Source organism: Heteronotia binoei, chromosome 17, assembly GCF_032191835.1.
Source record: "Heteronotia binoei isolate CCM8104 ecotype False Entrance Well chromosome 17, APGP_CSIRO_Hbin_v1, whole genome shotgun sequence".
NCBI lineage: Eukaryota > Metazoa > Chordata > Lepidosauria > Squamata > Gekkonidae > Heteronotia > Heteronotia binoei.
Genome location: NC_083239.1, coordinates 12,331,690 through 12,353,406, shown reverse-complemented (window position 1 = coordinate 12,353,406; position 21,717 = coordinate 12,331,690). Strand labels below are relative to the sequence as shown.

Below are 21,717 nucleotides of genomic sequence, written 5' to 3'. Positions count from 1 at the left end.
GCCTCCAAACCGGGGGATCCCCTGCCCCCACCTGGGGATTGGCAACCCTACTGCTATACCTGTCAACACTTGCTGTCGCTGCTACCACTGCTGGCCACCACTTGTGAGCTGTTTGTGCAATTTTATGTTTGGCGAGTGTCTTGTTAATTATGATCAGCAGGTGGCTTCATTGTGGTGCTCCCACCCCCACCCCACCCTCATATTTCCGGCTACGTTTCAGCGGTGATCACTGCATCTGCCAATACCACTTTCTGGTTTCTCATTGTATGGGAAAGTTGCAATTCGTGGCCACTTGTTCCCTCAAACCATGAAAAATGATACCTGATGTGTGCACGGTTGGGGCTTTGTTGTATAGGTGCTTGGTATTAATATATGCTCCTTCACCCTGAGATTTGACCATGCCACTAATTATTATGCCGGTGTAATTGGAATCACTGTTGTCTCAGGATTAATTAGTTTTTGTCTAACAAGTTAGCTATGGGTAGCCTTTCTGCAATAATAAGCATTGTGTCATGATCCTTGCAAGCTTGTATGCTTAATAGGGTTGCCAATCCCCAGGTGGGGGCAGGGGATCCCCCGATTTGGAGACCCTCCCCCCGCTTCAGGGTCATCAGAAAGCGGGGGGGGGGGGGAGGGAAATGTCTGCTGGGAACTCTGTTATTCCCTATGGAGATTTATTCCCATAGAAAATCATGGAGAATTGATCCGCGGGTATCTGGGGTTCTGGGGGGGCTGTTTTTTGGAGTAGAGGCACCAAATTTTCAGTATAGCATCTAGTGCCTCTCCCCAAAATACCCCCCAAGTTTCAAAAAGTTTGGACCAGGGGGTCCAATTCTATGAGCCCCAAAAGAAGGTGCCCCTATCCTTCATTATTTCCTTTGGAAGGAAGGAATTGAAAAGGTGTGCCGTCCCTTTAAATGTGATGGCCAGAACTCCCTTTGGAGTTCAATTATGCTTGTCACAGCCTTGATTTTGACTCCACCCCTAATGTCTCCTGACTCCACCCCCAAAGTCCCCAGATATTTCTTGAATTGGATTTGGCAACCCTAATGCTTAACCTGGCAGGCTCCTTATCGTGATCTCTGTGGATGTGTACTCTTAACACTGTCTCTTCCCTGGAGTCTGGATTTCCCTGCACTGTACATTACTTCTGTCCTTCCCCTCATCCGCCTTGCTATGAGTTCACTCTTGTCTTCTCAGGTGGATTGTGAACGATCTTGAAATGTCCTCTTCTGTGCGAAATACTGCTCAAAATACGACTGGGGTGCGCGTGAGATGCCTAATCTGGAGAGAGCGTGAGATGTTTGATCTGATTGAGATATGGGGAGATCAGAAAGTGCAGTAGGCTCTCGAGAAATGTCCCACAATATTGTCATTTACAATAGCATATCTGCCAAAATGTTGTTGAGGAGCAACAAATGGTCTGGAATAGAGTACCACTCAAAAATTAAACCCCTAAAGAGGGACTATAAGTGATCAGTGCAGCATAACAAGATCACGGGGGAACTCTCCCCACTTCTGTCAATATTACCAAGAGCTAGTCAGACTGTTTCAAGGTAAACCCATTGTATCTCCCCCGCGTTTGTCCATGAACAAGGAAATAGATGTGGTGATTAAGGACTAGGCCAACAGTCCCGAGCTAGGGAAAGCTGATGGATCTCAGGAAATGTTCCAAGACTCCCTTGGTGATGAGGAGAACATGCAACTCACCCAAGATTGCAGCCAGGACTACTTAGGTGAGACAAAAGTAGGTGCTTGGTATTACAAAAGCTATCTCCAGCCCAGGAGATGGAACCTCCGCATTGGAGAACAGAAAAGGAAGTATAGTGTAGGGTTGATTTGAGGACAGGTATTTAAGTTAACTGACAAGTTAAGAAAGAAAAAATGAGTATGTGGGTACCTGAACACGAAGTGGGAAACACAGAGAGAAAGTAAGACTGTGTGTGCATGGCTGCCTAGATGTCAGCATGCCAACGTCAAAAGGACATGCTTAATACCACAGAAGCCATTTCCCACCTGGGAGATGGATCCTCAAAATGGGAAAACAGGACAAAAAGTACAGTGTAGAGTTGATTCAAGGGAAGGAAGCCTTATTTTGCCAGCCAATATTACTGGAGCTTCTTTTGGTTTGGGGCGGGGGCAAGACAAAGGGAGAGACAGCTTTACCGCTGAGTGGTCATCACCCACTTTGATGGCAAGACTGGTGAGTTTCTTGATGAGGGCCAATACAACATCACAACAGGGACATTAGATCACCTCCTTTGGCCAGGTAGAGTAATGTGAGGCCAACACACTTATCTGGCTCAAGGTAGTCTGGAAGACAGCAGTCAACATAGCTAAGCTTCTCTCTCAAGGAGGCAGCTATGCTTTTGAAAACTGGCTTGTCCACACGGAAGGGGGCAATGAATTCCTGAGAATCCCAGGCTGTCATAATAAGAGTCTCCCACCACTCGTGGGCCATACGGAGTCTTGAGGAGGACACAAGAAGCATTATGTGCGTAGAGCTTCACCATTGTTTCCAAGAACTGAGAATAGTCGCAGGAGGCGAACCATGAGCCAAGGACAGATCTGGGCATGTCTTGGTGGCGGGGGGGGGGGGGGGGCGGAATCCCTGTTCTATCAGTCAATGGGTAATGGGCAAAAATAAAGCAGTGGGACACATTGCAATGGAGCTTTTGTTCTCCCCACTGGTGGAAGAGTTTGTATGCGGGAACACAGTTTGGTGTGGGACAAGCCGTTTAAAAATGCAGTGATAATCAGGGATGGACACGGGAGTTTCTGGCACAGGAGTCAACATGAAAGTACCTCACAAATGTGAAAAGGGCTTCTGAAAGAAAACTGAAAGACCGGGGCTCTTCCTTGTTTATGTCTAAAGCCCACTAATACATTATTGATCTGTATTGATTCCCCACCTTATTTTTTCTTGGCACCCCAAACACACACACACCAATATTACATGCCATCACTCATTCCCATCAAATGTATGTATTTATTTAGCACACATCCTGAAGGTACAGCTTGAACTACGAACAGCAAAATACAGATTCTTGATCAGTAACACAGGGAAAAAGCAAATAAAGGAAATCTAGTATATGTAGGCTTTTTTTCTGAGCTGAGCTTGGTTAGGGCTTCAAGCTCCAACCTCTGGAATAAAGCCATTGAAGCAGATGGGCAATTTGAATCTGGATCTCCCTAGGCCTCATCCACCACTTTAACTCAATGGTTTCCAAACTTGCTGAACCTATGGGCACTGTTGGAATTCTGAGGACAGGTAGTGAGTGCCAGAAACAACATGGCTGCCATTGGGGTGGGGTTCAATCATAATACGCTGGAAGTTTCTATAGGAGATTCTAAGCCAAAAATCCTGCTCTGATGTGGACAGCTGTTTCCAAATGGGTGCCTTCTGCATATAAAGGTGATGATAACATGAAGCTGCTATCTACTGAATCAGGCCCTTAGTACAGCATGTTCAGTAGCAACTTTCCAGAGTATCAAAGGTCTTTCACATCACCTTGTATTTGATCCTTTTACCTGGAGATGCCTTGGATTTAACTTGGGGCCTTCTGCATGCAAAGCAGATGCTGTACTATGGAGCCATGGTGCCTCCCAAGCTCATTGGAGGTTTACCATGCTCCAGCAAGGTGGAGGAAAGCCCAGGACTGGCTCTTCACTTTGGGGAAGAAGAAAGTGGTCTCTAGGAAACACATTGGTAGACGCAATGGCCCCTATGGGTACCGCTTTGGGGATGCTCTAGCTACTGCACCACACTGGTGACCTTGCATAGTTAGCAGGTGTACAGAGAGGAAAACCAAACAGAATTGGCTTGTGAACTTTGTGAATAGATGTTTGAAGATGATGCTTCGAGATTGTATAAGGGTTTTATATAATTGTAAGCCAATAAGGCTTAATAGTTACAGCAACTTGCCATATGTCTGCTTGTTCAGAAAATATATTTCAAAAGTAGGAACCTGAATCAATTATTGTAAATTGGCCTTTCCTAATTAAATCAATGCACCCTTGCCGGTAGGGCCAAGATATCTTGTTTATCTGAGTTGCTCTTGAGAAATTTGAACCTTTCTTAAGAAGTGGCTTGTGGTTTGCTCAGCCTCTGCAGCATTAGTGCTCTGAGTGGGTTGCAGAGGATACTCTTGCACTCTGCCCACTTGATCGGCACTGTCCTGAGCCAGCCCCACACCCCGGAGAGCTCCCTCATCCCACACAGGGTGACTTCACTATATGAAAACAGACCTACTACACCAATTGTCTCCTTCATGCGCAAAGTGTACATTATTAATTGACTCAACAGCAGACAAAATATGGGGCTGGGGAATTGTTGCTCACCTGTGCTCAATATTTGAAATAAGCTGAGTTCAAGAAAACTGCTTTGGAAGAATGTTACTGACGTTGAGAGATCATTTGGGAGAGAAAGGAAAGTAGAGAAATGCTCTGATCAGGAAGGCAGCATTTTTAGAACGATTACTTTATGCAGTCCAGTTTGGTTATCTTATGTGTTTGAAACAAGGTTCTCAAGCTTACCATGTAATCTCCAGCAGAGTTATACCCTTCTAAACCCACTAATTTTGATGGATTTGGATGGGTGTAATTCTGCACCATAAGGTCTTCTCCTGGCTCAAATCAAGGGTGGTTCGTCTTTGAGTTCCGCCGGCTCTTCCCCTCGTTTGTACACACTGACTGTCACTCGGCCCGTTTCAGAGCCCCACTTGTTCTTGACGTGGATGCTGAACTTCCCCGTGTCCTCACTGCTGACATTCTCTATGGTGATAGTGATAATAGTGCCTTTCACTTCCATCTTGTATCGATCTTTGAAGGTGATCACCTTCTCATTCTTATACCACGTGATTTCTGGGTAAGGGTCTCCGGATATGATGCACGTCAAGCAGAGAGTCTGTTTTTAAAAACAAATGAACAAGTGTGGCTGCAGCAAGTGTTCAAGTTTGAAAGAAGAAAAACTGGTGCAGAGGAGAAAAGATTTATCTGCCTTGGAATCCTGTCTTGGTTTTATCTTTCAAAGTCATCCCCCCCAGAATCATGGGAATCGTAGATGGGGAAGGATGTCTGTTAAAGGACCTTATCTCCAGCCCACCCCAAATTACCGTTCCCATGGTCCCCTTGCAAGAAGATGCTTTTTGAGGCCTTCTGAGGCTTAAATGTGACAGTGACAGATTTGGAGGGGTCTGAATCCATGTCTGCCCATCATATATAAACAAAGGGCTAGCAGAGAGGAGGGGTTGCTGGTCTTTCCCTCCGTACTTCCTCTTCCTGACTCTTTAGCTCAGCTAGTATCTGAGTCTGGCTACAGCTTTGGAAGACACTGCAGGGCTAATAGCAAAGGGTAGTTTTAGGCTTCCAATAAAGTTGCCAATCTCCAGGTTGTGTCTGGAGATCTCCTGGAATGACAGCTGGTCTCCAGGTGACAGAGATCAGTTCTTCTGAAGAAAACAGCTGCTTTGGAAGTTGGTCTCTATGGCATTAGACCTTGCTGAAGTCCCTTCCGTCCCCAAACCCCATCCTTCCCAGGCCCAAGGAATCTCCTGGAATCTCCCAACCCAGTACAGGCAACCCTACTCTAGTTCACACACCTCCTTGATTATTTAAATTGTGGTCCCCTAACTTTCTCTTCCCCCACTTTAGATGTGATTTGGACAAACACACGTGTGAAGAAGACATGGTCTATCCAAAAGCAAAAGTAAATATACAGGCCTGTGAGGTATATCCTTGCTGCATGGCTATGTGGGGACTGCGTAGGGTTGCCAAGTCCAATTCAAGAAATATCTGGGGACTTTGGGGGTGGAGCCAGGAGACTTCGAGGGCGGAGCTAGGATACATTGGGATGGAGCCAAGATCAAGGCTGTGACAAGCATGATTGAACTCCAAAGGGAGTTCAGGCCATCACATTTAAAGGGACGGCATACCTTTACAATTCCTGCCTTCCATAGGAAATAATGGATAGGGGCACCTTCTTTTGGGGCTCATAGAATTGGACCCCCTGGTCCAATCGTTTTGAAACTTGGGGGGTATTTCGGGGAGAGGCACTAGATGCTATACTGAAAATTTGGTGCCTCTACCTCAAAAAACAGCCCCCCCCAAAGCCCCAGATACCCGCGGATCAATTCTCCATGATTTTCTATGGGAATAAATCTCCATAGGGAATAACAGAGTTCCCAGCAGACATTTCCCTCCCCTCCCCCCGCTTTCTGATGACCCTGAAGCGGAGGAAGGGCTTCCAAACTGGGGGATTGGCAACCCTAGGACTGGGCCTTGCTGGGCCCCTGAAGACTTGGGCTGGAAGACGGGTGCCTACTAAGCAGAGTTATAGGATGCACCCCCAATGATTAGGAATAGGGACCCCCTTCTTGACTGGCTGTTTTCCTCTGCGAATGTGTCTCCTGTATTCAAAATCCTGCTTTTGCCTCATAAGGGGCAGTTACATCCATAGGATCAGGTGGACAAAATGTCATAAATCTCACTAAAATCTCTCACCTGGTGAATTACTTGTGAATGGGGTGGGGGGGAGATCACTTCAATAAAATATGGAGTGACTCTCAAGAATTATATAAATAAGTACAATTTAAGTAATTGCAATCTCCTACCCCTTACCTCATTGTTATTCTGTCTCTCAGATGCATACACAAAACACAAAATATGAAAAAGGCATCTAAGGTCTTGTTTAGGGTGGCCAGACCGTCCCGGTCTCCCGGGACATTCCCGGATCTGGCCACCCAATCCCGGATCCCGGGCTGCCTATACCGGGACCATTAAAGGTCCCGGTTTAGGCAGCCCCGGAGCCGGTGGGCCGCCGGCGCGGGCGGGGAAGGCGGGGAGTGAGGGAGGGAGCGTCCCTGCGCCTGCGCAGGGCCCCTGCGCACGCGCAGGGACGCTCCCACCCTCACTCCCAGCCTTCCCCGCCCGCGCGCGGGGCCCGGCGGCAGTGGTGGAGGCCTCTCCGTGGCCTCCGCTGGTCGCTGGAAGCCCTCCAGAGACTCTGGAGGGCCTCCAGCGACCAGCGGAGGCCGCGGAGAGGCCGCGGGGCACCCGGCGCTGGTCCCGGAAGGCCTTCCAGAGCCTCTGGAAGGCCTTCGGGGACCAGCGCCGGCCAGCGAAGGCTTCCCCGCGGCCTCCGCTGGTCCCTGGAGGCCCTCCAGAGACTCTGGAGGGCCTCCAGGGACCAGCGGAGGCCGCGGGGAAGCCGCGGGGCACCCGGCGCTGGTCCCGGAAGGCCTTCCAGAGGCTCTGGAAGGCCTTCGGGGACCAGCGCCGGCCAGCGAAGGCTTCCCCGCGGCCTCCGCTGGTCCCTGGAGGCCCTCCAGAGACTCTGGAGGGCCTCCAGGGACCAGCGGAGGCCGCGGGGAAGCCGCGGGGCACCCGGCGCTGGTCCCGGAAGGCCTTCCAGAGCCTCTGGAAGGCCTTCCGGGACCAGCGCCAGCCAGCGAAGGCTTCCCCGCGGCCTCCGCTGGTCCCTGGAGGCCCTCCAGAGTCTCTGGAGGGCCTCCAGGGACCAGCGGAGGCCGCGGGGAAGCCGCGGGGCACCCGGCGCTGGTCCCGGAAGGCCTTCCAGAGGCTCTGGAAGGCCTTCGGGGACCAGCGCCGGCCAGCGAAGGCTTCCCCGCGGCCTCCGCTGGTCCCTGGAGGCCCTCCAGAGTCTCTGGAGGGCCTCCAGGGACCAGCGGAGGCCGCGGGGAAGCCGCGGGGCACCCGGCGCTGGTCCCGGAAGGCCTTCCAGAGGCTCTGGAAGGCCTTCGGGGACCAGCGCCGGCCAGCGAAGGCTTCCCCGCGGCCTCCGCTGGTCCCTGGAGGCCCTCCAGAGTCTCTGGAGGGCCTCCAGGGACCAGCGGAGGCCGCGGGGAAGCCGCGGGGCACCCGGCGCTGGTCCCGGAAGGCCTTCCAGAGCCTCTGGAAGGCCTTCCGGGACCAGCGCCGGCCAGCGAAGGCTTCCCCGCGGCCTCCGCTGGTCCCTGGAGGCCCTCCAGAGTCTCTGGAGGGCCTCCAGGGACCAGCGGAGGCCGCGGGGAAGCCGCGGGGCACCCGGCGCTGGTCCCGGAAGGCCTTCCAGAGCCTCTGGAAGGCCTTCCGGGACCAGCGCCGGCCAGCGAAGGCTTCCCCGCGGCCTCCGCTGGTCCCTGGAGGCCCTCCAGAGTCTCTGGAGGGCCTCCAGGGACCAGCGGAGGCCGCGGGGAAGCCGCGGGGCACCCGGCGCTGGTCCCGGAAGGCCTTCCAGAGCCTCTGGAAAGCCTTCCGGGACCAGCGCCGGCCAGCGAAGGCTTCCCCGCGGCCTCCGCTGGTCCCTGGAGGCCCTCCAGAGTCTCTGGAGGGCCTCCAGGGACCAGCGGAGGCCGCGGGGAAGCCGCGGGGCACCCGGCGCTGGTCCCGGAAGGCCTTCCAGAGCCTCTGGAAGGCCTTCGGGGACCAGCGCCGGCCAGCGAAGGCTTCCCCGCGGCCTCCGCTGGTCCCTGGAGGCCCTCCAGAGTCTCTGGAGGGCCTCCAGGGACCAGCGGAGGCCGCGGGGAAGCCGCGGAGCAGCCGGCGCTGGTCCCTGGAGGCCTCCAGAGGCCAGCGCCGGTAGCGGAGAGGCCCGGCGCTGGTCCCTGGAGGCCTCCAGAGGCCAGCCCCGGCAGCTCCCTCCCTCCCTCGCCGCGAGGCCGCCGCTGGAGGACTCCCCGCCGCCGCTGGATCCGCCGCCCTGGAAGAAGGTAAGGGGGCCGAAAGCGGGGGGGCGGGGGGCGGCCTTCCTTTCTTCCCTCCCTCCTCCCTCCCTCCCTTCCTTCCTTCCTTCCTTCCCTCACTCCCTTCCCTTCCTTCCTTCCCTCCCTCCCTCCCTCCTCCCTTTCTTCCTTTCTTCCTTCCTTCCCTCACTCCCTTCCCTTCCTTCCTTCCCTCCCTCCTCCCTCCCTTCCTTTCTTCCTTCCTTCCCTCCCTCCCTTGCCTTCCTTCCTTCCCTCCCTCCTCCCTTCCTTTCTTCCTCCCTTCCTTCCCTCCCCCCTTCCTTCCTTCCTTCCCTCCCTCCCTCCCTCCCCCTTCCTTCCTTCCTTCCCTCCCTCCCTCCCCCTTCCTTCCTTCCTTCCTTCCTTCCTTCCTTCCTTCCTTCCTTCCTTCCTTCCTTCCTTCCTTCCTTCCTTCCCTTCCTTCCTTCCTCCCTCCCTTCCCTTCCTTCCTTCCTCCCTCCCTTCCCTTCCTTCCTCCCTCCCTTCCCTCCCTTCCTTCCTTCCCTCCCTTCTTCCTTTCTTCCCTTCTTCCCTTCCTCCCTTTCTCCCTTCCTTCCTTCCTTCCCTCCCTCCCTCCTTATGTTGTTATGTGATGCAGAGTGTTGGACTGGATGGGCCACTGGCCTGATCCAACAGGGCTTCTCTTATGTTCTTATGTGACGCAGAGTGTTGGACTGGATGGGCCACTGGCCTGATCCAACAGGGCTTCTCTTATGTTGTTATGTGACGCAGAGTGTTGGACTGGATGGGCCACTGGCCTGATCCAACAGGGCTTCTCTTATGTTGTTATGTGATGCAGAGTGTTGGACTGGATGGGCCACTGGCCTGATCCAACAGGGCTTCTCTTATGTTGTTATGTGATGCAGAGTGTTGGACTGGATGGGCCACTGGCCTGATCCAACAGGGCTTCTCTTATGTTATTATGTGACGCAGAGTGTTGGACTGGAGGGGCCACTGGCCTGATCCAACAGGGCTTCTCTTATGTGTCTCTTATGCGTCACCGGAAGTGACGTCACTTCCTGTTTCCGGCGGCACCCGCACCCCACCCCCCCCCACCACCACCCCCCCCAGTGTCCCTGGCTGGCCTTCAGACATTATGGTCACCCTAGTCTTGTTTCTCCTTAAGGAGCAATGGAGCACAGGAGGAGAAAAGGGCAACACACTCCAGTCTGCAGTATTGTAAATGGTTAGGGCCTCCGCTATGCAGCCTAGTGCTTCCAGAATGAGCCTGCCGCACCCCATAACCTGTACAAGAATGATACCACCTATACAGGAGTGTTACCTTAGACTCCATGATGGTGGCCACATCTGGAAGGCCCCGAACAACTTTGGCTCGGTCTGGCAGAAGGAGAAATAATGCAGGTGTTAATCCTTTTGGGGACACCCCCTACATTTTAAAAGCATTTTCACTCAAGCCCGAGGGTTCTCCTGGATTTGCAAAAGCCTTCACCTTAGTGGTGGGTGCCCCACCCTTGCAGATTTTTTCTTAGCTCCATGGAGGGGCCACCAATCACTATAAGATATATGCCCATCAATGAAAATGAGCCTGGGACCAAAAGACATGCATTGTCATATACTCACGCTCTTCCACAACAGCTGCTTGCCTGAAAATGAAATATTCAAAATTAGCAAGTTTTTAATTGTTTAAATGCAAATCTAATAGTCGTTTTCACAGCTGCAGTTCTGAATCTCTGTCCTCCTGTTTATGGGATAACCTCACTTAACCCCCACTTAAGCCCCACAACAACCTAATGCTACTTTCTCAGAGGAAAATACTGGGATTACCCAATTGTGTTCCTTATGCTGCAATTTGCATGGAAACTGGACTGTTGCTGCTGGAAACTCGCGCCTGGCTTTTGACCTTTAAGTTCTGGCTGTGCCTTTTATTTAATTCTGATCAGAATTCTTTCACCTTTTTGATGCTGATGGACCATCATGCATCCAAATAGTTGACCCTGATCCAAAAGAAAATTACATCCATAGGAATTTCCTTGGATGCATTTTATCTATCCTCTGCTTCTGCGGTATTTCAATCCATCAAACGCTACTACTAGATAGCCAGTTGCAACGTCTAACTGAGGCAGCTCGGAAAACTTGCTCCCCAAGCTATCTGGGTTTATCCCAGACTCCTGGGTTTTTAGCTCCCTATTTCCTCTTTTTAACTGATCCTCACCAAAGAAGAGCATTCATGCTGGCCAGATTTAATGCACTACCATCTGCCATCCTCTCTGGAAGATACCACAGAATCCCCCGCAATCTTAGACGATGCCCTTGTAGCCAAGGAGTCATCAAATCGGTCTCCCATGTTCTTCTGGACTGCCCTTTCTATAGCAGTCCACGAGCAAGATACCTAGATGCTTTGCTCTTTGACCATCAAGGCCTCTCTGTCAATGCCAAGGTTTGCTTTTTACTTCACGGGAAACACAATTTTGTTATTACTCACGTTGCTTGCTTTTTACAGGTTGCAATCCAAATCAGAGAGGCTTTTACTCATGCATAGCCCACAGCTATTTTATGTCATTTAACTTTTGCTGGGTTTTTTTAAGGTTTTATTATATCCTACAGTGTTACAGTTGGTTTTAAAGTATACTGTACCCTTATATCAATGCCAATAAAGGTCTATGGTATTATTATTGCATTGCCTATTGGATGTCCCACCGTGTTGATTGTATTGATCTCTTTTGTGTAATCCACCTCGAGTCCCAGTAAGAAAGGTGGAATATAAATAACATAAATAGATAAATAAACTTTCAAAAGACCTGCAGGTGGTTCCTGGAATGTCTTGAGTGATCCTGAGCAGATCTCTCAGAATCTGTGGCTCTAGAGCATTCTGATTCTGCTCCCTCTCCAAGGATATCGCAGGCTAGCCCAATCTCATCAGGTCTTGAAAGCTAAGCAGGATCAGCCCCTGGTATTGGATTTGGGTAGGATACAACCAAGGAAGTCTAAGGTCACTACACAGAAGCAGGCAATGGAAAGCCATCTCTGAATGCCTCTTGCCTTGAAAACCCTATGGGGTCACCATAAATTGGATGCGAGTGACTTAATAACATTTTCCCACCACCACGTCCCTCCAAGGAGCTCAGAGCAGCATAGATACTTTCCCTGTACCAATTTTTTCATCCCAACAATTCTGTGAGGTAGACCACGTGTAAGGGGCTGTGGATCAGTGGTAGAGCATGCAAAAGATTCCAGGTTCAATCTCCAGCATCTCCAGTTAAAAGGATGAGCTTGGAAGTGATGTGAAAGACCTTGATCTGAGCACAGAGAGCTGCTGCCAGTCTGAGTAGACAAGACTGGCCTTCATGGACCCATTGTCTGATTTAGAATAAGGCCACTTCATGCATTTGTGTGTTCAAAAGAGTGACTGGCCAAGGTCACCCAGTGAGCTTCATATATGAATGGAGATTTGAACAAAGATCTGCCATATCCTGGTCCAACACATTAACCACCACTCCATCCTAGGTCTGCAGGCTACATGTGCTTCCCTCAGCTCCTTCCTCCCAAATGGTCTACACTACACCCCATGGAAAGTCTGCTGCACCAATAGGACTGCCTGGAACACTTATGTGGTAGGCCAGCATAATCCAGGAAGAACTTTAGGGCGACAGCACCATCCACAGTTCTTACTGAAGGTATCCAGATGATTAGAACATTCTTAGAACAGATGGTAAAGTCCATAAGGGAAGTTTTTTCTGACACAGAAGAAGAACATACCACCAAGTCATAACTGACACATGGTGAGCCCATCCATGGGTGATTCCAAGCAAGAGAGGAACTGAGGTGATTTGCCATTGCCTTCCTCTGCATAGCAACCCCAGTCTTCCTTGGTGGTTTCCCATCCAACTGTGGCTGATTCTGCTTAGTTCCCAAGTTCTTACGAGTACTGCTTAGAGCCTCAGTTAAATGACAAGTGGAAATTTGAATTGTGTTAAAAAGGAAAACTTGTAGGAGCAGAAAACTTACTTGAGCCTTTTATGTTCAGCCAATGCGTCGTCAAAAGCTGCAAAAGAAGAAGAGAGATTTTTCACTGAATGAACCATAACCTTCTCTACCATCAAAATATGAACACAACAACTGGTACCTCAGCACAAGTTCTGAACCTACGTATGGACCCCCTGATAATAGGTTCTTCATTAATCTCTGGGCAGGCCCATAGCCAGGAATTTTTGTTAGGGGAGCAATTTGTTTTGTCAAGGGGGCAGTTTAGCACAGTGGAGAGCAGTCCATTGGTACAGAGGATAGGGCAGATCAAGGGATAGTACAGAGATGCTGTGAGCATACTCCTCTGAGGATACACATTGCTTTGGGTTCACAACAGCCTTTCATTTATAATTTTTTTTAAAATTCATTTAAAAATATTTTTACATTTTTTAATGTTTAAATATTTTATTTTTAAGCATTTAAATTAAAATGATGCACTAGCAGCTCTTTCCACATCATTTCGCTACTTCGCAGCTCTCCAAGGCCTCAGACTTTCTCCGTGTGGCTGTCCAAGATCTTTCAATGGAGCTTACGAGGAATTGAATGCCTGAGGTGGGGATGGGTTTGACAGCAAGGTCTGGCGTGGCCCCACTCTATGGATGGATACATTCTGTATGGATGGATTGAAGCTATTTTATGCTATGCTAGCCTCTTGGGTCCATCTATCTGCAAAGAAAGTGGGCAGGGGAGAAGGTTTTTTTTTTTAACTTCTAGAGTATTAGAAGAAGATGAAGATATTGGATTTATATCCCGCCCTCCACTCCGAAGACTCAGAGCGGCTCACAATCTCCTTTCCCTTCCTCCCCCACAACAGACACTCTGTGAGGTAGATGAAGATAATGGATTTATATCCCGCCCTCCACTCTGAAGAGTCTCAGAGCGGCTCACAATCTCCTTTCCCTTCCTCCCCCACAACAGACACTCTGTGAGGTAGATGAGGATAATGGATTTATATCCCGCCCTCCACTCCGAAGAGTCTCAGAGCGGCTCACAATCTCCTTTCCCTTCCTCCCCCACAACAGACACCCTGTGAGGTGGGAGGGGCTGGAGAAGGCTCTCACAGCAGCTGCCCTTTCAAGGACAACTTCTGCCAGGGCTATGGCTGACCCAAGGCCATGCCAGCAGGTGCAAGTGGAGGAGTGGGGAATCAAACCCGGTTCTCCCAGATAAAAGTCCGCACACTTAACCACTACACCAAACTGGCTATTAGAACTTGGGAGATGTAAAAGGATTGGACAAATACACGGAGGGCAGGCCCATCAATGCCTTATCAGCCACACTGGAACCTTGAACCAGTCACACTCTTCCAGCCTGACATACCACAAAAGGTTGTTGTAACAAGAACATATGAGAAGCCATGTTGGATCAGGCCAATGGTCCATCCAATCCAGCGCTCTGTGTCACACAGTGGCCAGAAGCCAGGTGCCATCAGGAGGTCTACCAGCAGGAGCAGAACTCCAGAAGCCCTCCCACTGCACCAAGAATACAGGGCATTGCTGTCTCAGACATAGTGTTCTATCTATACCTTGTGGCTAATAGTCACTGATGGAACTCTTTGCCATAGGTTTATCCAGTCCCCTCTTGAAGCTTGTAGCTGCCACCACTTCTTGCAGCAGTGAATTCCATGTATTAATTACTCTTTGGGTGAAGAAGGACTTCCCTTGATCTTTTCTAAGACTACTGCCCATGAGTTCTTGTATTGTGAGGATAAAGTGGAGAGGAGAATGCTGTAAGCCACTCTGGATCCCCAAAGAGGAGGAAGGCAGGGTAGAAATGAATGAATTAATTAAAGTGGACAGGTGATCTTCCTCCTGTCTGGCCAGGCCCGTCTTATCACTGTACTAAGGATCTTCCCTATGAAGAAAGGTTGAAATGCTTGGGACTCTTTAGTTTGGAGAAACGTCGACTGTGGGGTGACATGATAGAGGTTTACAAGATAATGCATGGGATGGAGAAAGTAGAGAAAGAAGTCCTTTTCTCCCTTTCTCACAATACAAGAACTCGTGGGCATTCGATGAAATTGCTGAGCAGCCAGGTTAAAACGGATAAAAGGAAGTCCTTCTTCACTCAAAGGGTGATTAACATGTGGAATTCACTGCCACAGGAGGTGGTGGCGGCCACAAGCATAGCCACTTTCAAGAGGGGTTTAGATAAAAATATGGAGCAGAAGTCCATCAGTGGCTATTAGCCACAGTGTGTGTGTATGTATAAAATTTTTTGCCACTGTGTGACACAGAGTGTTGGACTGGATGGGCCATTGGCCTGACCCAGCATGGCTTCTCTTATGTTCTTATGTGACACAGAGTGTTGGACTGGATGGGCCATTGGCCTGATCCAACATGGCTTCTCTTATGTTCTTATGTCCAGTGCTTAATTGCCAAGGGAAACCTGGGGACTCAGACCTACCTGCAGCACCTTTCTGCACCTCAGCCACCACTCTTTGCTGGGGTCAGACTGTGGGAACCTGAAAAGATACCCTGGACATGCAGACTCTAGGAAATTTTCCAAACCCAGTTTTTTTCTTATTAACATTTCTTTAAAATAGAATTTAAAGGGAGGTACAAAAAAAGGCAACAGAAGACAGATGGTCATATTAAACAGATTTTCTGTTATCTCAACAGCCATTTAAATTTGGAACCAAGAGAGCTCAAGGACCCTGTGAGAACTCCCTTCCACAGTAATGAAGAAGCCTAGTTTGGTTTGGTGCAGAAGAAGAAGAGGCTTCAGCCTTCTTCTCTGTGCTGTTTTCCTGATCCAAAACAGACCCAAGAGGCATTATTCAGGGGGCTGCATGTGCCCAGTTTAGACCCAGCAACACAAGAGCCTAATTTAAAAAGTGTTTTTTTGTTTTACAATTTAGAGAAAATTTTGCAAATTGCACCTGGAAAAGCTAGAAAAAAGGAGGGGTGGGGGTGTTCAAACAAATTCAGACCAAGACATGAGATTTCATCAGTCTCTCAGAAGAACCCTGTAGGAACTGAAGTTTTTGAGAAGCTGTGCATTCTGCAGAGAGGAAGCTAGTGCTGGGGAGCACTAGCATAGAGAAGTTGAAATCTAGGGCACAGCTATTATGAACACACACAAACACTACTCTCAAGTCTCCTGTAGCATTGTTTTATAATGTTACACTGCAGTAAATACAACATCTCTCCAAATCATGACCAAAAAGTTGAGTTCAACACGTGAAGTTTTGCTAAATTTTGAACATGTGAAATTCTCTCTCAGCTCAGATACAGAGATTTCAGTTCAAGCCATGCTTGATCCTGAACTATGGTATGGTTGATCAGGCTGAATTTCTCCCTCAGGGTTGGTCTGTGGGGTGGTAATAGAGCTTGACCACTGGGTGAAATCACAGGTAGTCATTTTTGTGGAATGAAGGAGAAGGACTTCGGACAGCAGGGTTCTTGCTCTCGTTAGTTTCAACTGTGTTGCTTCTATAACATTTCCCATTTCACCTCTTTTGATATGGCCCCACCTTTTGCTTTCCTTTTGTGGACCCTGTTGGGTTACCTTGCTTATCAGTTCAGTGTAAGGATATGGACAATTAAAAACATGCATGCAATTTTAATTAAATAACTTGCAGGAATATCCCAGAATTGTTTCTCTCCCTGCCCCAGCACCTCTACATAAACTGTACCAAGGATACATGGTGGCATTTGCTGGGCACAAAAGAGAGGAAAGGTCTCTTTCCCACTGGTGGCCGAAGGAGTGTCATCTCTGAATGAGAAGCCATCAGTTGCCACTTACCTTTCCCAGAGAGGTCTGTTGATAGTTTATGTGGCTCCAGTCCATCAAACAACTCCAGGGTATATTTTCCTTTGTCAGACTCTTTGGGGTCCAGGATGTGTACCCAGATCTGTTCCATAGTTGTTCCTGTTTTCATCCGGTCTCCACTATCCAGACGCTTATCGCTGAAAATGCAGAATTATAGTACATTATCATTGCACAATTGGTGGTGTGTATGCTTCCACAAAAGGCTCACTAGCAGCTTTACAAACTTCAGGATGCATGTTTAAGAAAACATTTTTGTTTGCCCTACAGCTATGTATGCAATGACAGTTCACACACATTAAAAAGGTAAAGGTAGTCCCCTGTGCAAGCACCAGTCGTTTTCGACTCTGGGGTGACGTTGCTTTCACAACGTTTTCATGGCAGACTTTTTATGGGGTGGTTTGCCATTGCCTTCCCCGGTCATCTACACTTTCCCCCCAGCAAGCTGGGTATTCATTTTACCAACCTCAGAAGGGTGGAAGGCTGAGTCAACCTGGAGCCGGCTACATGAACCAGCTTCCGCTAGGATCGAACTCAGGTCGTGAGCAGAGGGCTCCGATTGCAGTACTGCAGCTTTACCACTCTGCACCACGGGGCTCTTTCACACACATTAGGAAACTTTAAAAACACATGGGGAAAACATACTTGTGATACCACGTAGCTTTCATGGCATCAGTATAGTACTTCACTTCACTGTAGATCTTGATGCCTTCTGCAGTTGGTTGAACTTTCAGTGGTGATGCAGAAAGAACTACATAGAAGATTTGAAAAGAAATGGATCTGAGAAAGGTGATCAGGCCTCCTCTTTTGTTTTTTTCTGTTTTATACAGTGAAAATCACATCTGTTTGCATCTTTATACAGTACTATTGTCATCAGGCTTAGAAAATAAAAATGATTTACCGCTGATCCTGGCGAGTTCTTTCAGGATTTCATCAAATGCTATAAAAATAATTTTTAAAAATCCTTGAGTGGTAATAAACACACACACAGCAATAGCAAACAGTATCAGTTTTTTTTTTTAAATCACAGACAAAAAATACTCCCCAATTAACTGGGCAACACTCTTTTAAAAACTTAGTTATTTTTAATATATATCTAATATATTTGAATTCAAGAACCTTTGCATCCTGCAGCTACAGAACAGAGCTGGGTTTTTATTGATTTTTAAATCCTGTCCTTCCTCAGGGAAAATAGCAAATGGAGGGGGGAAGAAGGAGGGTTTAGTAGAAGACAGAAAAGTGTTCTCCCCTCTCCCTTTTATCCTCACCACAACCCTGTGAGGTAGGCTAAACCAAAAGAGAGTGGCTGACCCAACTTCACCCAAGGGAACTGTTCCCCAGCTCAAGCAACAATCCCCAGTAGGGAGACTTAGGCCGATTCTGCATTGATGTTTAAGCCAGATTTTCTGTGAACTGAAGTTGGCTTATATAAATCCGGAGTATTGTTGTACCATCTACACTGGTGAGCGAGATATGAACACGAAGGCTGCATTGCTGCACTGTATCCACAAGGTGGCGCCATTGCTCTCATTGTAACATCTGATTTGCCTGCTTCTGTGAATTTCAATATGAATTTCAATATCAACATCGACAAAGCTTTACTCCTAATACAGCAGATCCAAGCCGGCTGTTCTTAAGTTGTAGCACAAAATTAGTAGGTCTTAAAGTTGCAGTTGCCTCCTATTTGGTCATAATGCAGCTTTCTCTTTTAATATACGCCTCATAGCTACAATGGCTACAAGTAAATTACCTCAACAGTAGCCTCAGGAGGCCATTTCAAGTTAAGAAAAATGACCTGAATGAAAGGCTTATGCTCCTTCTCCCCACACACCATAGTCTTGATCTAAACTGGGCCTTTCTGTGTCTGGGAATTACGTTCTCAGCAGGGAATTCTAAATAAACATTTGCTAGAAATACCTCTGGACTTTATAATGAGTGAATCGGTCCAGTTACCTTCCTTTGTAAGGTCAAGTTCAGTGGTATCTTGTCCGCGATCATCAGAAACTACAGCTTTGTATATTCCCTTGTCTGCTTTGGTAATCTGGACAAAAATATTTCACCAATGAAAATGACAACATTCAACGATGCGCAGTCTGGCCAGAGGCAAATTACAGCATTGCTTGATGCTAATGAGTTACTGAGATTCTGTCCTAGGAATCTTATTGTCTCCCCCCCGCCCTTAATTAATAGATTAATTAATTAAAACCATTTTTAGGCTAGGGTTTTCAAAGTGGCCAACAATCAAAACAATTAGAACAAGCTTTTAAAAATTAAAAACCAGAACAATTAAAACAACACATAAAGAGGAAGAAGGGTTAGTGAAGGAACATCAAGAGAAAATAAATCAGCCTGTTAATGTCCACCAGAGCTTTTCTTTTCCCTTCTTCAAATTCTTATTTAATCTACATTTGTTTGGAGCCTCAGAGGACACCACCCTGAGCTAGAGGGGGACTCAGGTCCAACTCACGTAAAAAAAGCTTCAGAGATTCATTAGCAACCCGGTTTGAGGGTCTTTACCTTCTTAATCCGCAGAATCCCGTTGCCTGTCTTTGGCTCATATTGGCCATCTGAGTTGGCTTTGTTATCCATGAACCACTTGAAGGTGGTCTCCTTCTTCATGTTTGCTGCCTTCAGAAAGCAAATGGAAGGAGGGAGGATTTAGTAGAAGACAGACAGTTGGGAAAGAAAGTAACCACTCCATTCCCTTTTCACATTGGACAGCACCTATTCCTAGCCCCATTAGGGAGTTAGCATAACTTGGAAGTCATGGACAAGGTCTGCATGGTTTGTAAAAATTTTAAGGGTTATTAGCTGTTGGCAGGGCTTTTTCTGAGCAGGAACACAGTTCCGGCTGGCTTTGTGTCAGCCAATATGCAAATGAGTTCCTGCTGGGCTTTTCCCTACAAAAACGCCCTGGTGATGTCAAGGGGTGTGGCCTAATATGCAAATGAGTCCCTGACTGCTGGTATTGTTTGTCTCTGTTTTCTTTTCAGGTTTATAAACACACCAGTGTGTTGAGAGCCTACTCTTTACCTTGCAAGTCAGCAGCACTTCACATTCCTCATTGACCTTCCATTGCAGTTGTTCAATAAAATGTGGACCTGTTCAGGAACAAAAAGACCAAATCTGATCACCTGTACCTGGTTTTTCTTCTAACTGTGCTACCTGGTGGTACATCATAGCCAAACATCTCATGAAGCTGCCTTCTACTGAGTCAGACCCATTGCCTATGAAGGTTTGTCTTGTCTACTCTGACTGGCAGGGTCTCTCTAAGGCCACAGGAGGGGGCATTTCATATCTCCTTCTATCTGATCCTGCATGAAACTAGAGATATCGAGGAATTAACTGGGGACCTTCCGAGTGCAAACCGAGTTCTAACCCAGCCATGGGCACTCCCCATCTTTTGCATGTGCTCAAAAGGCTCATTTCATATCCTACGGGTCTATCTACCTAGCTTGCTGGTCTACTCATTGGCTTCTCTCCAAAGTTAGATCACAGGCAAGAGGGTCTCAGTCCTCTTGGCTCCAGAGGTTAGGAGGTTATCAATCCCAAGCTGGTATAGAAGGGTGAGAGAAGGGGACATGTCAAAATCTTCTGAATACATTACTGTCTTTTGGGCATGGACTGAGATCAGGGCTCACTACAGTCATAAAGTTTATAAGATCAGTCACTGCATGGTCTGTCATAGCCCACATTAAAGACATGGCTAGCACTTGCCTGAAAAAAGCCCAGTGCATGGGGCAAAACTAAAACAGTCCTGCTGAGCTCTGACCCCCCAAAAGCTTATGCTGGAATAAATGTTGTTAGTATGTAAGGTGTCACTGGATATCTGTTTTATTTTGCTTCAATAAGCTGACAACAGTTGCCTCCCTAGAATGATCATGGATCAGAAAGCATCAAAAAAAGCAACCTGAGACACAAAGGAAGACAATGGACATATGAAGCTGCCTTATACGGAATCAGACCCTCGGTCCATCAAAGTCAGTATTGTCTACTCAGACTGGCAGCGGCTCTCCAGAATCTCAAGCGGAGGTTTTTCCACACCTATTTGCCTGGACCCTTTTTTGGAGATGCCGGAAATTGAACCTGGGACCTTCTGCTTACCAAGCAGATGCTCTACCACGGAGCCACCGTTCCTCCCCTAATGTTAATGGCTGTGCAGAAGAAGGGATTTCAGTAGATGCAACTTTCCTTACACCTGCCTGATGTAGTAAAGTACTCTGCTTGGTACTTGGTTATCCTATCAATGGAGGACCATTTGTGAAGCTCATGGTTCACTTTCTCATAATGGGACAGGCTGCCAAACGAATGCCACTGTGTGTATGCGATTCTGCATGGTGTTCCTAAGCATGTTGGGCTTTTAAAATCCTTTTCTTTTTTAGAATTCCTCACCTTGGCCCCAAATATCCTTTGTCACATCTTTTCTTCCCTTCCCCCATCCTTCCATCAGAGGCTTCATATCCTTTCTGGATGATATCTTTCGCCATAAACACAGCTAATGCAGGCCCGGCACAGCCTGCGGCCTTGAGATTGTCTTACCATGCTTTCTCTTCCATTCTCTCTTCTTGGCATCAGCCTCTGCTTTAAGCTTATCAAAATCTGGAAGAACAAGCAGTGCCAAGTCAGCACAAAACGTTATTGGACAAGGTTTCCTCAACATACTGGCCTGTTGTATTTTCCAGGTTGGGGCTCAGGGTGGGAGGTTAACTGTGTGCCAAAGACAGGGGGAAGGACACTTTTATAAAGGGGAAAAGGAGTTTATTGTATTATTATCTCACTCCACTGCCTTTAGGGTTGCTGATCTACAGGTGGCATCTGGAAACTTCCCAAAATAAAAACTGATCTCTAGACTTCAGAGACCAGTTCGCCTGGAAAAAATCCAAGTCTATTGCATTGTTTGTTGGATGCCTCATACCATTTGACTGCATTGTTTCACCCTGAGTAATCTGCTTTGAGTCTTGACAAAAAAGGTGGACTATAAATAACATAACATAAATATATAATACTTGCCTCCAAGCAAGCTCATTTCATTCTGAAGCTCAGAGCTGTGCCAGATGGAGCAGTTCTTTCTAGTCAGTGTCGTATTAAGCGCATGGAGGTGGGCATGTGCCGAATTACAAATTTAGATGGAAAACTGAAAAGTCCTCCACACACAGGAAAGGATCACACCAGATAGAAAGGTTCTACCCTAGGCCTCTCCTTATTCTAACTTGCCTATGCACAGGGAGGTTTATTCTGTATA

At 48.0% G+C, this 21,717-nt stretch overlaps 1 protein-coding gene across 1 annotated transcript in view; it reads right to left on the bottom strand.

Annotated features, from left to right (window-relative positions):
* Positions 1 to 2,969: 2,969 nt before the first annotated feature.
* The window catches only part of MYOM3 (myomesin 3), an 82,604-nt gene continuing 63,856 nt past the window's right edge, over positions 2,970 to 21,717 (bottom strand). Inside the window, exons 27-37 of the mRNA XM_060258344.1 lie at positions 21,015 to 21,074; positions 19,509 to 19,576; positions 18,993 to 19,103; positions 18,429 to 18,516; positions 17,377 to 17,415; positions 17,121 to 17,226; positions 16,452 to 16,615; positions 12,687 to 12,723; positions 10,302 to 10,324; positions 10,003 to 10,058; positions 2,970 to 4,906 (exon numbers count right to left, since the gene is read on the bottom strand). Of these exons, the coding sequence (XP_060114327.1) occupies positions 4,631 to 4,906; positions 10,003 to 10,058; positions 10,302 to 10,324; positions 12,687 to 12,723; positions 16,452 to 16,615; positions 17,121 to 17,226; positions 17,377 to 17,415; positions 18,429 to 18,516; positions 18,993 to 19,103; positions 19,509 to 19,576; positions 21,015 to 21,074 (1,028 nt within the window). The 3' untranslated portion in view covers positions 2,970 to 4,630. The remainder of the gene's footprint in view (positions 4,907 to 10,002; positions 10,059 to 10,301; positions 10,325 to 12,686; positions 12,724 to 16,451; positions 16,616 to 17,120; positions 17,227 to 17,376; positions 17,416 to 18,428; positions 18,517 to 18,992; positions 19,104 to 19,508; positions 19,577 to 21,014; positions 21,075 to 21,717) is intronic.